The sequence below is a fragment of the Sus scrofa genome, chromosome 9, assembly GCF_054392235.1.
Source record: "Sus scrofa isolate SSC_HxYL_T2T_F1_AM1 chromosome 9, Sscrofa_HxYL_maternal_Yorkshire_Landrace_v2.0, whole genome shotgun sequence".
NCBI classification, from domain to species: Eukaryota; Metazoa; Chordata; class Mammalia; order Artiodactyla; family Suidae; genus Sus; species Sus scrofa.
In genome coordinates, this window is record NC_139391.1 from 77834018 (window position 1) to 77853231 (window position 19214).

General features: G+C 36.1%; 1 protein-coding gene across 11 annotated transcripts in view; it reads left to right on the forward strand.

Moving 5' to 3' along the window:
• The window catches only part of VPS50 (VPS50 subunit of EARP/GARPII complex), a 140135-nt gene that overhangs the window by 88553 nt on the left and 32368 nt on the right, over positions 1-19214 (forward strand). For 9 of the 11 annotated variants that reach the window (XM_021102384.2, XM_021102385.2, XM_084977014.1 and 6 more), the window contains 4 exons: positions 994-1084; positions 2036-2212; positions 4991-5109; positions 8473-8579. In XM_021102384.2, coding sequence (XP_020958043.1) covers positions 994-1084; positions 2036-2212; positions 4991-5109; positions 8473-8579 — 494 coding nt within the window. The remainder of the gene's footprint in view (positions 1-993; positions 1085-2035; positions 2213-4990; positions 5110-8472; positions 8580-19214) is intronic. The other 2 variants (XR_002347039.2, XR_014815787.1) reach the window with 1 other exon arrangement.

A 19214-nucleotide genomic window follows, 5' to 3' on the forward strand; every position in this document is an offset into this window, starting at 1 on the left:
ATGTTTGATTTTCAGTTATAGAATGTTTGATTCTTTTTTGTTTTTTATATTTCAATTCTTTGAAATTTTCCTTTCTATTCATTTTGTGCATCTTTTTCTGTTTTTCTTAGCTTATTTTATATTACTTATCTTAAAGTCCTTGTCTGTTAACTCTAATACTTAGAGCAGTTTCTCCTTTTCACAGAATTTTTCGTTTATTCTCTCTCTATTTTAGAACCTGTGCATTAAAAAAAAAAATCTGGACCTTGTCTTTAGCAAGATTTTAGTAACAGCAGTGAGGTTGTTGGAAGAAGACGAACAGGGCAGGAACTGGCCTTTTGTTTCCTGGGTTAATGGAAAGGAAGTATTTGTTTTTCTGGAATTGCACATACAATGTACTCATTAGTCAGGAGAGACAGTACCAGAAATAGCATAAAAGAAAGAAGAGATGAGTGTGACATATGACTAGTGCAATGTTGGGTACATGAGTGCCATACTTGCTAATTTAATTCATAAATACTGTGTGGAGGGAGGTACTTTGCTAAAATATATTTGGAGAGTGGTAATCATCTTGATATTGTGGCTTAGTAATAATGATGAGGATCTATGCTTTAGCATAAAACATTATTAGTATTTATGGTTTCATAAACCCTATAAATTATTTCTTGTTTTTTTTGCACTGATGCATGGTTAGCTAAGGATAGCTTATGTACATGAGTTGGTAAGGAGTTTTTAGTTTAGTCCCTTCATTAAAATGTTATTTCCTATGCATTATTTTTGCAGTATAGTAAAAATATTCTGAGTTCAGTAAATACTTAAAGGTTTTTCTCTTGCAGACGATCAGATATTAACAAGTATGTGAAAGTAAATGTGTTTACTGTGTTGTTCTGAATGGGTTTTCAAAGTCAATTATGACTGTGATGATGATTCTATAATTGTGTTATATTTTCTTAATTCTGGTGTGCAGTGTACTTTTTTTCTTACTTTTTGGAGTATTCGTTTTCTTTTTTGAAGAACACGGCTTGATGAACTGAGAATGTTTCTAGAGAATGAGACCTGGGAACTTTGTCCTGTTAAGTCAAATTTCAGCATCTTGCAACTTCATGTAAGTTTCTTAAGAACAAATAAATTAGTCTTTTATTTAGTCACCTGTAAAAACAAACCAGCTATGTGAAAGCATTTATAAAATAAATTAAGTAATAATGCTTTTCTGTCCTTCCTTAAAGTTGATTAATAATAAGCCTCTTTTACAAGGTGTACCTTGAACTTGGCACTGAATCCCTCTGGACTGCCTCAGTTTTCTCATTTGAGAAATGCATGATTTGCACCGGGTATTACAACTCTTTAGCTTTAGCATTCTCTCCTCTAGATTGGCCCTCTCATTTTACAGATGAGGAAATAGAGGCACAGAGAAAGAATCCAGGTGACATTCCCAGTATTATATAGAAAATTAATGGAGTATAATAGATTAATGTCAAGCTAAGACTAGAAGATGTATCATCTGACCTCAGCATGTGTTTGTGTTGTCTGATTCTTGGTGTATAAAGAGAAATAAATGAAAGTTTATAGATATTAGTATAACAAAGAAAGGTATATCTTTCATGCTTAGCTTTTGACATATAGAGTATCTTAAATGGTGCAAGCTGTTTGACCTAACAACACTTAGTTTTTATAAATGAGACCTTACTGATTAGAACTGTACCTTTCTTGGACTTTTGCTCCTTGTAAAAAAATCTTTAAAATTATCATTCAAACTGAAGTTATTTAAAAAAGTTTTCTGGGCAGTTAACATGAAATGAACTAAAAGTAGCTTGATGCAGATAACACTGTTTTAAATGAAATCAGCAACTTAGTTGTCTTCAGGAAAACTTTTGGACATGTATGTCCAAGTTTATACTTTTCTGAAAACTTGCAAGATTTAAAAGTGGATAACCTGAAGAATCAGGATTGTTTTCTTCACTAACTCTACATTTGCATTGATGGAGTATGTTTATGTACTTGAATTTATTGTTGTTGCTAAGAGATCTGGCTCTTTTTTTTTTTTTTTAATGTCTAGGAATTTAAATTCATGGAACAGTCACGTTCCCCATCAGTTTCACCTAGTAAGCAGCCATCCTCAACCTCCTCAAAAACAGTGACCTTGTTTGAGCAGTACTGTAGTGGTGGGAATCCATTTGAAATTCAGGCCAACCACAAAGATGAAGAAACAGAAGATGTCCTGGCTTCTAATGGGGTATGTGGTGTTTCTAAAACACACTGTCGCACATAAGTAACATTTTCTTATTGGGAGTGCTCTACCCAAGAAGCAAGGTAGTTAGCTAGATTTATTCATGCCTTTGCCACTCACCTTCGTACCTGTGTACTAGGTATCTGTGATACCACTTGTATAGGTAATGGTTTTCCAGTACATTTTGTTGACATTGTCCTTTCGAATGATGTTTTGCTTTTATATTTACTTTATGTTGTTATTAGATTACTTTATGTCCTTACCAGATTACTAATCAAGTAGGACTATAGTTTCTTCACTGTGTAGTCATATGATTTGTTGGCTAGACAAATGTATGAGGGAACAGATCATCTACATCTTCTTCTCAATTCTACTTTGGGCAACTAAGTGAGTTATTTTGTTTTATGTCCCCTTAGCTGAGAGAGAGTAATGTCTTATTTAGTTATTTGGCAGGGATAGTTTGAGGATTTAGAAGTATAGTGTTTTAACAACACTTTGAGCAGCTCAGAAAACAATATAAACTAGAGTAGCATTAATGCAAAGGGTTTGGAGGCAGATGAATGACTATGACCTTTATTATTGATTAGCTGTATGGCCTTTGGCAAATTACTGTGACTTTGTGACCCTCGGTTTCCCCATATTTACAATGAGGGAATGTTTACTTCACTGTTAGCTACAGGGTATTTTCACAATATTTAATTTGGATGTATCCTTCTGATCTTCATAATTTCCGGAGAGACTAGGTATGATTTTTATCAAACCTGAACAGCGAAGCTGAAGGGAAAACTGTTTATGTTTGATAAAAATCTGTTGAATTTGTCTCCATATTTTCAGTGTGTTTTGGTTTTAGCGAAGTATAATTTAAAAAATATTGTCACGAAAGTATACCATTGTGTTTTATCATGAAGTAGAAATTATTTCATTGTAAACCATGTTTAAAATTATAATTTAGTGATTCTTTGTGACATTGCATCTGTAGACTAAACAGAAGAATTGAGACATTCCAACATTTTTGAAATAATATATCCCTCTGCACTCGTTATTTGTTAATTTAAATCTCATAGAATTTGATTTTCATTATTTGTGGCAGCAGTGTTCTATAAAGTAAGTACAAACACTGCATTAGCAAATATAGAACCAAAGTACAGGATTAGATACCTGTGAGCCTCTGGTCATAGCATTTTTACCAACTGGTCAAAACACAACCTGTTTTATGTATGTTTTTCCTTAAAGTCACCTAATTTAATATATAGCGTTGACTCATTAACCTTGACCTCAGGGGCAACAGCACTATAATCTCTTGCTTGAATGAGGCTTATCTAATGTATGTATTTTTGCTTTATGGCACTTTACAGTCTTCTTAAGAACACTAGACGGCACTTTAATACTGTGCATGGGGGTCATTCTAAACAGTGAAATCACTAGCAAAAAGCACAAAATGTTAAGACTGTGGCACTCAATAGACTGTGAAAAGGGCACTTGTTTATAGCAGGAGAGCTGAAACAAGAAGGTGGAGTACCACCCTATTTGCGTTCAGCTGGGAACATGCATGTAGGGTGACTCAGATATTTTTGCCACTCCACACATAGGACATATGCATGAATGACCACAAAAGTGAAGCCTTGATGTTATCGTGTGGGGAAATTTGCAAATACAGAATCCTGAGAAGATGAGGATCTGTCACACTGTGGAACTGTGAATCTCGGTTATAACCAAGAGACCCTAGCTTGTGTAGACCTTTCTCCAAGATCACTTTGTATACACATGGGGAAGAATGCCTCTAATGCTCCTTTGTAGTTTTTAACTTGTGACCTAATCTTTCCCAGTGTAGTGTAAGTCCTTGAGAGTCAGGGTCCGTATCTTAAAATGGCCTGTCATAATGCTTTAAACTCTCAAAAAATAGTTGTTGAATTAGGGGGACTAACTTCATCCCCTGTTGTCATCATACTGGTCTCCTCAACTGATACGTAGAAATAAAACAGTTTATGAAAGCATTTTAGCCCAGTACTTGAGTGAAACTCAGTAGATGTTAGCCATCATTTAATCATATTAAGTTGTAATATTAACCAGCAGTGAGGATGGTGATACTGCCACTGCTTCCTTTGCTGTCTGTGGACTCCACTGTCCTCTCCCCTGTTGGCACTGGGCCACAGTGCCATAAAGATGATGAAAATGTTAGGAAAGCACATGTCCTCTCAAGAGCAAATCTACCATTTTTGTCCTTGCTCTCAGTAGTCCCTAGGTGCTAAGCCTAATTTTCCAAACTGCCCTTGGAATTAAATCTTATCATAATGAATCAAAACATTAGCATGTATGTCGTATGTGTTTATTAAGCTAAATTAATACTTCCACAGTGCCAGAATTGTATCCTTAAGCTTTTACAATGAATTAGCAAAGTGGAGATAAGTATGATGAAACCACTTTGAAGGAAAAGAGGTTTCTTTTTTTTTTTTTTAATCAAATGTATACTCTTCTCCGAAGTCTTGCAGGGTATGTATTTGTTTCCATTTGTTTTCTTTAGGTGGACATTTTTTTTCTTTGGGCATTTATAAGCTTTTGAAGGTATAATGTTTGTATTTTTTTTTTTTTTTTGAGCTGCTGAAGGTAGGATGATGAAGAAAATGGAAGGTTAATAAAATTCTTAATGGCAAAATTAAAGCTAAATTATTAGGAACTTTGTTCTGTAAGCTACTTCATATAAAATTGAATACTTTCATTGTGTTGAAAGACTCCAATAAAGATTGTCTCTTTCTACACGTTTTGAATATTCTGTGTTCTTTTCAGTATGAGTCTGATGAACAAGAAAAAAGTGCCTATCAGGAGTATGACAGCGACAGTGATGTTCCTGAGGAACTAAAACGAGATTATGTTGATGAGCAGACAGGCGATGCTCCTGTGAAAAGGTAATTGTTCTTAGATTGTATGGTATTTCACATTTTATGTTGCATGCATAACGTATAGGATTTCCTTGAAAGATTAAGAAAAAACACACATCAAAAATTAAAGTTTTCTTTTGATTATAATGTCATATGACAGAAGTTAATATATTTTAAAAATGATTCCTGAAAGGCTAAAAAGGTAGGGTTTTTTTTTGATATAGGGCATAATCAAAGAGCTTTTAGTTTACAGATTAGTGGGTTTTGTAGAAAAACAATCTTTCAATTTATAGAATCAGTGCTGCCTTTGGAGGCAGTTTATGCTTCACAAAGATCAATTTATGTTTCGCATTGATTTCCTTTTCCTCAAGGAGGAAAATAATCATTTGTTTTGTATGTGGAGTTCCCGCCTCTGACTAGGAAATACAGAAAAATCTTCCCAATGTCATTGCTGTTTACTATTTGAGCCTTCTTCTTTGTACTTGAGTTTTGTTTTATGATAAACTGTCTTCTTTAAAAACCATGGTAATTATATAAGAATTTTTGTCATCTTCTTTCAGTTAAATTGGGCCTGATTCTGATTTGTGAGTGATGTAACTTCATGACTGAGTATCAGATACTGAGTGACAACAGATACACCTGATTTAAGTGTACTCTTCCCTACCCTTTACTCCAACAGTACCTAGTTAGTACTTGATGGATTTGAAACCCTGATTGATAGAGTCTCTCTTCTCAAAAGTGAACAACTCATGTCACTGGGATATTTTAATTGGGAAAATTAGTTTCCATTGGTTTACACAAATACATATTTAATTATCGACATCTATGATCCATTATGAATTGAGTAGAACTGTTTTGTTGGACTTCATTAGATGTTTTTGATGTGTTTTGGCTAAAAGGAAAGCTCTAATTAAATTGAAATGAACAAGCATCTGCCATTATATGTGTATGTGCTTGCATTCTTGGTAGGATTATGCAAGCTCTTAACCTGTCTTAACCCCTAAGAAGTCTACACAATGTAAACTACCAATTGCAGCCATCCAGTTGACAGTTACTATCAATTCCAACTTCTAAGTGTCCCTTGAGTTTATCAAAATTTCTTATATTTCACAGCTTCCATCCTAAGTTCATGCAAAAATCTCTAAGCCGCATTATTGAATCAACTCCCCCCCCCCTTTTTTTTCTTCTTTTTCAGATTCTTTTCACATGTAGATAATCACAGGATATTGGGTAGAGTTCCCTGTGCTATACAAGCAGGTCCCCATTGGCCCAGTCATTCCATATACCTCAGTGTGCATATGCCAGTCCCAAACCCCCGATCCATCCCCACCCCCCTAACCTGTCCCTTTTGGTAATCATAAATTAGTCTGCTTCTGTTCTGCAGATAAGTTCATTTGTATCTTTTTGTTATATTCCACATATAAGTGATATCATTTGCCTTTCATTGTCTAACTTTATTTAGTATGAGAATCTCTAGGACCACCCATGTGGCAAATAATGCAGATGGCATTATTTATTTCTTTTCTCTGACTGAGTAATGTTCCATTGTATGTATGTATCACATCTTCCTTATCCATTCCTCTGTCAGTGGACATTTAGGTTGCTTCCATGTTTGGGCTATTATAAATAGTGCTACTATCAACATTGGGGTGTATGTAACTTTTCAAATTATGGTTTTCTCTGGATAGATGCCAATGAGTGGGATTGCTGGATCATAGGTAGTTCTACTGTTTGCCAATTTACATTCCCGCCACCAGTTTAAGAAGGCTCCTTTTTCTCCGCACCCTCTCTAGCATTTATTGTTTGTAGCCTTTTTGATGATGGCCATTCTGGCTGGTATAAGGCAGTACCTTATAGTAGTTTTGACTTGCATTTCTCTAATATTTGGTGATGTTGAGCATCTTTTCAGGTTGTTTTTTGTTTTGTTGTTTGTTTTTGTTTTGTTTTTTAGTCATCTGTATGTCTTCTTGGGAGAAATATCTGTTTTGATCTTCAGATTCTGTGGTTTGTCTTTTCATTTTGTTTATGGTTTCCTTCCTAAGTTTAATTAGGTCTGATTTATTTATTTTTGTTTTATTTTCGTTACTCTAGAAGGTGGATCTGAGAAAATATTACTGCATTTTATGTCAGAGAGTGTTCTGCCTATGTTTTCCTTTAATAGTTTTAGAGTATCTGGTCTTATATTTAGGTCTTTAATCCATTTTGAGTTTATTTTTGTGTATGGTGTTAGAGAATGTTCTAATTTTATTCTTCACATGTAGCTGTCCAGTTTATGCAGCAACGCTCATTGACGAGACTTTCTCTTCTCCATTGTATGTTCTTGCCTTCTTTGTCATGTATTTATTAATTGACCATAGGTACATGGGTTTATTTCCGGGCTTTCTATCCTGTTTCATCAATCTATATTTCTGTTTTTGTGCCCATACCATATGGTTTTGATGACTGTAGCTCTGTAATATAAATTTAAGCCAAGGAGCCTGATTCCCCCAGCTCCATTTTTCTTTCTCAGGATTGCTTTACCTGTTTGGGATCTTTTGTGTTTCCATACAAATTACAAAATTTTTTGTTCTTGTTTCTGTGAAAAATTCCATTGGTAATTGATAGGAATTTCATTGACTCTGTAGATTGCCTTGGGTAGTAGAGTCATTTTGACAATATTGATTGTTCCAATCCAATAGCATGGTATATCTTTCCATCTGTTTGTGTCATCTTTGGTTTCTTTCAGTAGCATCTTACAGTGTTCAGAGTACTGGTCTTTTGCCTCCTTAGGTAGGTTTATTACTAGTTATTTTATTTTATTCTTTTTGATATGATGGTAAATGGTATTGTTTCCTTAATTTCTTTTTCTGATCTTTCATTGTTTGTATATAGAAGTACAATGGATTTCTGTATATTAATTTTGTATCCTGCAACTTTACCTAATTCATTGATGAGCTCTAATGGTTTTCTAGTAGCACTGTGACTCAGTCATACACGTATATACATTCTTTTTTTTTAATATTATTTTCCATCAGACTCTATCCCAGAAGATTGGATATAGTTCCCTGTGCTCTGCAGTAGGACCTTGCTATCTATCAATTCTAAATGTAATAGTTTGCATCTGGTAACCCCAAATTCCCAGTCCATTGCTTCTTTTAATGGTTGACAATTAATGTCTAAGAATCAAAGAAATATATTATAGTACTTTATTTCTCTATTTACTAATTTCTCTTCCCCTCTGGACTGCAAATTCTGTAAGAACAGGAAGATAATCTCTCTATCCCCACCTGATATATGGTAAGATTTTCAGTAACTAATTAGTGGGTGAAGTTTAGATCCTAAGATGAATAACTTATTTGTTTACTACTTGACAACTCTAATTGCAAATCTGTTCTCTTTTCTCATGTTAAGTGTTTCTCGAGAGACCCTAAAAAGCAGGAAGAAATCAGATTACAGTCTAAATAAAGTGAATGCACCCATCTTAACAAATACAACATTGAATGTAATAAGACTTGTTGGTAAGTAGCTACACCTTAAAAAACAAACAAACAAAAACAAACAAACAAAAAACTATTATAGTGGTTAGTTTACTTTTGTTATCAAATGATTTTTACTTTGGGTTTTCACTGTGCACTCCAGTACCCACTGCAGTGAAGGATTTAAGATTGTCATGTGTCAATGCTTTCTCTTCTTAATTGTTCCAAATAGTATAATACTAATATTAATGTTAGTTTTTCCTTTTTAGTTAACTACCTAACTAAATTTAGTTTTTGTGACTTCTACTTTTTTCTAAAATATTCCAATTAATAGAAATGTAGTGGGAAAATTCTCTGAGTTAGAGGTACATGTAAGTTGATGATAGTACCAGTTTTATATTTACACAAAATTTTGTACTTAATTGTTTCATTGATCTTCATAATCTTCCTGTCAGATGGGCGGAATGAATAGTGATTCTTTGGCATTTTTAGGCACAGGAGTTCTACAAGGTAAATGTTCACACCATAGGAAGTGTTGTTCTTATTACAGATAAGACCTTTATTGATGATTTTGTAGAAGGCAGGCAACATGAAAAAATGCCATACGCAATATTTAGGTTTGAGGATGATAAGGATTTTTTAATGTCAGTTTTGCAACATTTTATATGCTGTCTCAACCTTTGTGTCTCACACATAGGTTTGTTGATTTGACAAATAAGTTATAGAGATGTCTTCTCACATTAATTAAATCATCAGTACGAGTCAGGAATCTTAGTGGTTTTCAATAAAAATCTCTGTATTCTGCTATGGAGATGATAATTTCCTGTTGCCTAGTTTAATTATTCTTAGCTCTGATAAAGTGGTCTGTGTTCATGAAGATAATTTCTAAATTTCATTAATGAATAGGATAAAGAGGACACAATGTTTTTAAGTCCCACTTCCTTTAGGGAAAATACTATTGAAAAGTAATAATGAACAGATAAGAAAAAAAGTATATATTTTTATGACACACAGAAAAATGAAAATGACAGGTTCTGAAAAGCTTTTGTATGACTGACTATTGCCAAGGAATTAGCTTTTCTTTTTTATCCAAGAAAGCTAAGTGAACTAGCATCATTAGTTACTCTCTAGAATTTCCCGAATCAGAATGGTTCCGAAGAGGTCATCTGGTATAATTTCCTGTAAAATGAGGATTTCTTTCTATAATACGTCTAATATATGATGGCCATCTAGCCTTTGTTTCATGTCTCACAATTGCTGGAAGCATATTATTTTGTAAGACTACTCATTCTGCTATTACACTGATTTAATTGGTAGAAATCTCTTCCTCATGGTCAACCAAAATCTGTATATCTCTGTTATGTCACCTTTTGGACTAAGTTGTGCCCTTTTAAAAGCAAAAAGTCTGTATTTTTCCATGTGGTCACTTTTCAGATATGTGGTGGTAGTTATACTGCCTTGCCTTTCCTTATACCACCCTTCCCAGTCCATTCTTCAGGGACAGTGTGCTCACTTCCCTTATATGGTTCTCACAGAAGGATATTCCAAAGTCTGTCACCTTTTTCAGCCTTCTGGACTCACTGTAGTTTTTGGTGTCTGGACAGTGCTTGAGATGCAGTTGAGTGAAGTCAGCTTTTGCTTGGTTATGTTGAAATAACAAAGGACCCTGAACACATTAGTGGTTTTCACCCCAAAGGTTTATCGTGATGCTTGTTGACTCCTGATCATCTCAGTTCTGCCTGATGGGTGTCTTCGTTCTGAGATACAGGCTGCAAAAGAGCACCAATCTGGGAGGCAGAGAGAAAAGCAAGAGCCAAACCATGTTATGACTTAGAGCTGCCACTCTGATGTGGCACCCTGCTTCCTCTGCTATGTTACTGGTCATAGCAAGTCAGGCTTGACCATGGGAGAGAGAGGTGTACTTCCGTCACAGGAAGGCATCACCAGTCCAGAGCAAGGGGACAAGCATTTGTAATCTTCTAACAGGGAGTGGAGACAGGGAAGGACAGATTATTGGGAAAAATAGTGCAATCAACCACGTTTAAATGGTTGTATACATATTTTTTACCTCACCTAGTTCCAAAAGGACTAGAGTTCACCATGTTGCTCTTTACTCCAAAAGACACATGTTCACTTAAATCAAATATAAATCCACACCAAAACTGAGAGGAAGAAATCATGTTTTATTCAGTTAAATGGAGACAAATACAAATCTTCACTTCTTGGTAGGCATAAGGAAGTGAGGAAACAATGCAGTCTGCTATTCTGACTATCTGAGAAAGGAATATGTTGATGGTAGAAATGTGCTGCTGGTGCCGAGTTTAGAAGACAGTAACAAATTCTTAAATAAGGATTGTTTTCTAACAGTGGATTTATAGAAACAGAAAAACTACATTCTTGGGAGCCTTTGGTATATCAGCCCTATAAAGCCAGAGCAGTCCTGAATGAAACCTAACTCAGGGTAGAGACTCTGATCATTGTAATTTCCATCTTCTCCAGTAGATCTTTTACTAGAGTTACAATTAGGAGACAATGCTCATTTCACTTTCATGTCTTTCCATTTAGGGCTAGGTTTAGGTGCTGCCATTATTTTCCCTAGTAGACTTTTACGCCTATCACTTTCTTTTTCCCCAGGATGTCTTTATCTTCATTTTGTCCATATTCATAAAATAGAAACTTTAAGGGAACCACTTACTCAGGGGTCCCCGACTAGTACAGGCACTATTCCAACCCCTGTTGTTATTGCAGAGAGATGCTTGAAGATTATAAACTGGCAAAGATAATGTCTCTTCTTGTAAAGCCAGAAGTACAATTAATTTTTGGTGTCTGGGAAGATGAAGGAACTAATTATTCAGTATTTGGGAAACGTGTTTCGAACATTAATGGCATATTCAAATTGTCTTTTTAAAGTGGTATTTATTTGGCAGATAATTAGGAGAGATTAAATAAGAGTGTTGATGGGGCTTTCCAGCCCCAGGTGATACCTAAATCTGTGAGAGAGACTCAGGGAGTCTTTTATGAGTGCCGAGGACTAAGCAGAATGCTTGCTTGTGAAAAGAGAAAAGGCTGTCAGCTTGACAATTGCTTGCAGACAGAGGCAGAGAAACTTTTGGGAATGTGTCTCATCATTGAAGTAGCCTAGGTATCCAAGGTTCTCTCTACCAGAGGCAGCTCTCACTGAGTGGGTGTGACAGGTCTGAGGGGCAGAAGATAGGCTGCCAAAATCCATGCTTGTAAAAACCACAGACCTTACAAGAAAATTATTACTTTAGCAATTGGAAAAAATACATACCTGCACACACATCAGGATTTAACATTAAACCAGAATATTTAGTCATAGTGTGGCTGAATTGCAGTGTGTGTGATGGAAATACAGAAACAGAGAAGAAATCTCTTTCACTGGTACATTCTTTTAGGTGGGGCATTAATATTTTTATTTTATTATGGAGTATTTCAGGTTGAAAAAGTAATGCATAAAAATGGTTAAGAATTAAAATACCCTGAGGTATAAAGTCCCTGACCTCTGATTTTCCTTCCTCAGAGAAAATGACAGCCCCCCTTTGTATCCTTGAATTTGTAGATTGAACCAACCTCAGATAGAAAGTATTTGGGGGAAAAAAATCCAGAAACTTCTGTAAAGCAAAAGTGGAATTTGCCATGTATCTGGCAGTCATTTACATAGCATTTACATTGTATTTAGGTATTATAAGTAAATCTAGAGATGATTTAAAGTATACACTTGTGGGTAGGTTATATACGAATACTACATCATTTTATGTAAAGGACTTAAGCATCCACGAATTTTGGTATTCTTAGGGGGACAGGGGCGGGGGCGGGCGGGCACAGATATTGAGGGATGAGTGTACTACTCACTTTGTCCTGTTTCTTTTGGAAATACTCATATACTTCTACCAGCATATTTAATGTATGAATCTTGTCTCCTTTGTTTTTTCTTTTTTCTGTGTATTTCAAAACTTGGGTTACACTTAATAGGAATACCTCAGAGGTAACTATGTGAATAGTGAAATAAAGTGAGTCTCACACATGTTTATTGGTTTCCCAGTGCATATAAATGTTATGTTTACACTATATTGTAGTCTATTAAGTGTGGAATAGCAGTTTAAAAAAATGTACATATCTTAATTAAAAATGCTTTACTGCCGAGTTCCCATTGTAGCTCAGTGGAATCGCACTAGTATCCATGACGATGTGGGTTCGATCCCCGGCCTCACTCAGTGCGTTGAGGATCTGGTGTTGCCATGAGCTGCTGTGTAGGTAACAGATGTGGTTCAGATCCCGCGTTGCTGTGGCTGTGGCACAGGCCAGCAGCTGTAGCTTGGATTCAACCACTAGCCAGGGAACTTTATATGCCATGTTTATGGCTTTGAAAAAAAATATTGCTAAAAATGCTAACCATTGTCTGAGCTTTCAGTAAGTCATAGTAGTAACATCAAAGATCACTGATCACAGATTACTGTAACAAATATACTAATAATGAAAAAGTTCAAAATATTTGGAGAATTAACCAAAATGTGATAGAGACATGAAGTGAGCAAATGCTGTTGGAAAAAAGGTGATGATAGACTTGACTGACACAAGGTTGCTTCAGACTTTTAATTTGTAAAAATAAATAAATAAATAAATAAAATATCTTAAGATTTTATATATATTAGTGTGTATAGATCTCATTATTTTATATAACTTTATTGTGGAGATGTAGCACAATTTGTTTTATAAGTCCTTTATTTTTTAACGTTTCGGTTATTTCAAGTCTGTTGTTACAAAGAATGCCAGAGCAGATAGCTTGAAAAAATACATTTTTTCATATTCAATTACAGCTGTAGAACAAATTCCTACCAGTGTTTTCTCACGCTGGATCAAAGAATATATATGTTTTCACTTTTTTGTTGTTTTTGTTTTGTTCTTTTTAGGGCTGCACCTGTATTATATGGCAGTTCCTAGGCTAGGGGTCAAATCAGAGCTGCAGCTGCCGGTCTACACCACAGCCACAGCAATATGGGATCTGAGCTGTGTCTGAAACTTAGACCACAGCTCGAGACAATGCCAGATCCTTAACCCACTGATCAAGGCCATGGATCGAACCTGCGTCCTCATGGATATTAGTCTGGACATTCTCAGTTTATCTAGGAAGTTACTAAAGAACTTACTGAACAGGTTCTGTTAGTTTGCCCAACAGTATATGAGAAGATCTCTTTTCCCAGTCTCTTTAACAACACTGTGTATAATCCAAATTCAGATGCTTGCCAGTCAGATGAGTTAAAGATGGCATCTTTGTTCAAAATGTATTTAATTATGAGTGAGTTTAAGCATCTTTTGTTTGTTTGATTTTTTTCTGGCCACACCCATAGTGTGCAGAGGTTCCCGGGTCAAGGATCAACCCTAAACCACAGCAGTGCCAAGTCTGGATCCTTAACCCACAGGCCACCAGGGAACTTCTTAAGCATCTTTTATGATGTTTAGGAAGATATTTCTTTTTATTTGTGAACTGCTTATTCATTATCCATTTGTTTTATTTTATTGTTTTTATTTTTTGGGGGGTCTGCTTTTTATTTTGAAGCCAGTGAAGAAAGTTGAGGGGTATAGAGTGTTGACAGTTTTATAGGAAGATGTTAGGAGAGACTTAAAGAGCTTGGGGAGAGAAGGGGAGAGGGGAGTTTTTAAAAGAGGGCAAAGTGACTTAAAAGGGGCATCTCATTGTGCATCTATTGTTTCCACAAGAGTGACATTTTGCAATGGTTTTCCCAAGAAAGTCCATTCACATTTGATCTTTGTGGTCCCTGGCTCATGCTCTTTGGAACAATTCCTTTTTCCTTTGAAATCATATTTTTATTATTTAAAAATATTTAAAAAGATGTTCAAATAAGTGCTCATAGTAAAAATAAAATACTACAGAAATTGTTTAAAAAACCCAAAAAACTAGGAAGAAGAATTTCTTGTCACATCTCCCACCCCCCAGGTCCCTTCCCCACATGTAACCACTTTTTGTTTTTAATTCTTCTAGTGCTTATTGTTATATCTCTAAACAGTATGCTTATATCTTTAGTTTTTGAGTTGTTAATTTTTTTGATTTTACCATCTTTAAAAGTTGCTTTTTCTTTTTTTAATTTCTAAGTGAATTTTTTATTATACATCTTTTTTTTTAACTCAATGAATTTTATTACATTTATAGTTGTATAACGATCATTACAACCCAGTTTCTATAGCATTTACATCCCAAATCCCCAGTGTATCCCCCCACTCCTCAACCTGTCTCCTTTGGAAAGCATAAGTTTTTTGAAGTCTGTGAGTCAGTATCTGTTATGCAAAGAAGTTCATTGTGTCTTTTTTTTTTTTTTTTAGATTCCCCGTGTAAAAGATAGCATACGACATTGGTGTCTCACTGTCTAACTTCACTTAGCATAATAATTTCTAGGTCCATCCATGTTGCTGCAAATGCCATTATTTCTTTCCTTTTAATGGCTGAGTAATATTCCATTATGTATATGTACCACATCTCCTTTATCCATTCCTCTGTTGATGGACATTTAGATTGCTTCCATGTCTTGGCTATTGTAAATAGTCCCACAATGAACATTGGGGTACATGTATCATTTCAAGTCATCATTTTCTCTTGATAGATGCCCAGGAGTGGGAATGCTGGATCAAATGATAATTCTTTTTTTTTTTTCTTTTTTTTTTTTTGCTATTTCTTGGGCCGCTTCAGCGGCATATGGAGGTTCCCAGGCTAGAGGTCGAATCGGAGCTGTAGCCACCGGCCTACGCCAGAGCCACAGCAACGCGGGATCTGAGCCACGTCTGCAACCTACACCATAGCTCATGGCAACACTGGATTGTTAACCCACTGAGCAAGGACAGGGATTGAACCCACAACCTCATGGTTCCTAGTCGGATTCGTTAACCACTGCGCCACGACGGGAACTCCCAAATGATAATTCTATTTTTAGTTTTCTGAGGAATCTCCATACTGTTTTCCACAGTGGTTGTACCAATTTACATTCCCACCAACAGAGTAATAGCATTCCCTTTCCTCCATACCCTCGCCACCATTTATTGTTTGTAGACTTTTTGATGATAGCCATTCTGGCCAGTGTAAGGTGGTGCTTTATAGTAGTTTTGATTTGCATTTCTCTAGTAATTAGTGATGTTGAACATCTTTTAATATGTTTTTTTTTGGCCATCTGTATGTCTTTGGAGAATTGTCTGTTCAGATCTTCTGCCCATTTTTTGATGGGACTTTTTGTTCTTTTGGTATTGAGCTGCAGGAGGTGTTTGTAAATTTTGGAGATTAAAGCCTTGTCAGTAACTTCATTTGCAAATATTTTCTCCCATTCTGTGGGTTGTCTTTTTGTTTTGTTCAGGGTTTCCTTTGCTGTGCAGAAACTTTTAAGTTTAATTATCTGTTTGTTTTATAATAAGGAAATTGTGTTTTAATTTCTATATTAAGGAAATTAGTCTTTTTCTGCCATATTTATTGTATTCCTTCATTTTTCTTTTTTCTTTAAACTACATTTATTTTATTTGTCTTTTTGGTGTAGGGGGCACTGCACCTGCAGCATATGAAAGTTCCCAGGCTAGGGCTCGAATCGGAGCTACAGCTGCTGGCCTGTGCCACAGCTGCAGAATTGTGGGATCCAAGCCATGTCTGCAACCTACACCACAGCTCACGGCAATGCCAGATCCTTAACCCACTGAGCGAGGCCAGGGATTGAACCCACATCCTCATGGATACTAGTCGAGTTCATTACTGCAGAGCCATGAAGTGAACTCCTATTCCTTCATTTTTCAATTCTGCAGATTTTTTTTTAGCTGTTGCTTTTTTCCCAGGCATTCTGTTATCTGTTAAAAATATGGTCATTTTGGAGTTGCCATTGTGGCTTAGCGGGTTAAGGACCTGACATAGTCTCTGTGGGGATGAGGCTTCAGTCCCTATCCTTGCCCAATGGGTTAAGGATCCAGCCTCGCTGCAAGCTGCGACATAGTTCACAGATGCGGTTCGGATCCAGTGTTGCCGTGGCTGTGGTATAACTTCAGCTGCAGCTCTGATTGGACCCCTAGCCTGGGAACTTCCATATGCTGCAGGTGTGGCTGTAAAAAGAAGAAGAAGAAAATATATATATATATATATGAATATATAGTCATTCAGAGGATATGGTCTATGTAGTTAAGAAGCCCAACATAGGAAATAACATACAGAAGAAAAAAAATTTACATTGTAGGGTTGTAAGCATTAAAGAAGCAGAAAAGAGCCTGAGAGGAAAAAAAAAAAGATGAAATTTCTTTTCGGGGTAACAGATGAAAGGGCTAACTCACTGGAGGGCTGACACCCTAGCTGATTTTGAAAGATGAATAGATTTTCATAGATGAAGAAGTTGGAAAAAGCATTCTATTCTAGCCAGCATGCAAACAACAGTATGTACAAGATGTGGAACTTTCAGGGTCCGGGTTTAGTTTGCTGCAATATGGAGAAGTTCGATGGGTGTTGGGAAGTAGCAGCAGGGGAGATGTGGCAAGAAAGGTAGGCAGGAACTGGATTTCAAATGGCTTCGTGTAATGTCGTGTGGAGCTTGGACTTGACCTTGCTAAGGATTTTAAACAGTGGAGAGATATAAGCAGATTGTTTTTTTTTTTTTTTTTTTTTTTTAAACGATTACTCTGGCCACAGTGTGAATATGGACTGACTTGAGGTAAAGGGAAGCTGGGGGAGGTCAAAGTGTAGATAAGAGGCTGTTGAAGTCTCCCAGGCAGGAGATGATGGGGACTTGGTTCTGCTTAAAGCAATGTGGCCATTGTAATAGGTGAAGGAAGATAGATAATCTGAGAAATTTTGGAAATACCGTGGACAGGATTGATGAATTAGTTATGAGAGCTTATTCTCTAATTTTAGATTTGTGTGTTATAATGCCACAACTGAAATAGGAATGATGAGAGGAAGACCAAGTATAGGAAGTTGATGATAGGTTTGATTTTGGACATGTGGAGGTACCTGTAGGGCATTTAAGCAGAAATAGCCAGTAGGCATTTGGATAGGAGGATTTGGAGATCAGAAGAAAAAACATGGTCAGGATACATACTTGGAGTCCTTGGTATAAAATGTAGTTAATCTCTGGTAGTGGATGAATTTATCTCGGCAGAAGCTCTTAACCTTCTGGGTTCATGGAGAATTCAGATGTATCCACATCCATTGGATACTTTGGTGGCACATATGGATCAGTGAGGGACAAACAGCAGGAGAAACTGGCGGGGGAGATCATGAATGAATGGTAGAAAGGCAGGAGAAAAAATAGGAGGTAAAGAGAACTTGAGAACCAAGGGGTAAAAAAGTCCGTCGAGAAGGAAGAAGGCCATGCTTTATTGGTCTTTTGTTGTGATCTAAATCTGTGATTTCCTGTATCTCAGCATGCATCAGAATCACCTGGAGGACTTAAGACACAGATTTTGGACTCCACCTCCCCAGGATCTAATTTAGTAGGTCTGAGATGTAACCTGAGAGTGTGTGTCTTTGACAGCTTTTAGGGGATAAAATGCTGATCCAGAATGCAAACTTTGAGAGCCATTGCTTCCTGTCAGTGTTGTCCTAATTGAAATGTAAACACTGTGTGTTTAAATAACAGAAAAAGTTTAGATTGTAAGAGGCAATTCAGAAGATGTTTTGCCTTGTTTTTTTGTGAATGCAAGTAATCATATCATTTGCTTTCAAAATATCCTGTTTTCAGATAGTAGGATCAAGTTATAGGGTCAGTGAAATCTTTATAAGTATAGTCTTATATAGAAGTATCATAACACAGTTTTTGTTTTAAAACTTTAAAAACTTGTTTTATGATTAAATTAAAAGCTGTCTTGGGAGATCCCTTTGTGGCTCAGCGGTTAACGAACCACCGACTAGGATCCATGACGGTGTGGATTTGATCCCTGGCCTTGCTCAGTGGGTTGGGGATCCGCCATTGCCATGAACTGTGGTGTAGGTCGCAGACACAGCTCGAATCTTGCTGTTGCCGTGGTGCAGGCTGGCAGCTGTAGCTCCAGTTCGATCTCTAGACTGGGAACTTCCATATGTATACCACAAGTGTGACCCTAAAAAAAAAAATAAATTAAAAGCTGTCTTTTTAGAAACATTTTCATGTGATATTTAAGGAAAAGTTTTTATCATTTGATTTAGATTATATTTCAACATTTCTATTTCTCTAAAAAACTTTTATTTACATTATTATTTATATTGATTTATATTTTCAAACTGCTTAAAGATACTTTCTGCATTGAGGGCTGTATATACAACATATTATTTTGAGAGGACCATCCAAGAAATGTCATCCCTTAAGTTGTGTTACAAGAGAACGATACTGGAAATTTTCGAGGCTAAAAGAGAATATTAACCTTACAGAATAAAAATGGGTAGTTAGGGACTTAGGTAACCAACCTGTTAGGTTTTTCCTCTGGACTGCACTTCATTGTTCAAAACATTTTCCCAGCTTGAGCTGAACTAACTTCTCCTTCCTTTATCCCTCATTTATAGCACTTCCATTATGTGCTATTTATAGCCATTGATGATCTTTCAACTTAGTGTACTGTAATAAGGTTAGCAAACATCCTTCCAGCTGTGATTCTGTTCTTGCCTTTGCCCTCTCAGATTGTCAGCTCCTGCAGTTGAGAAGTTTGTCA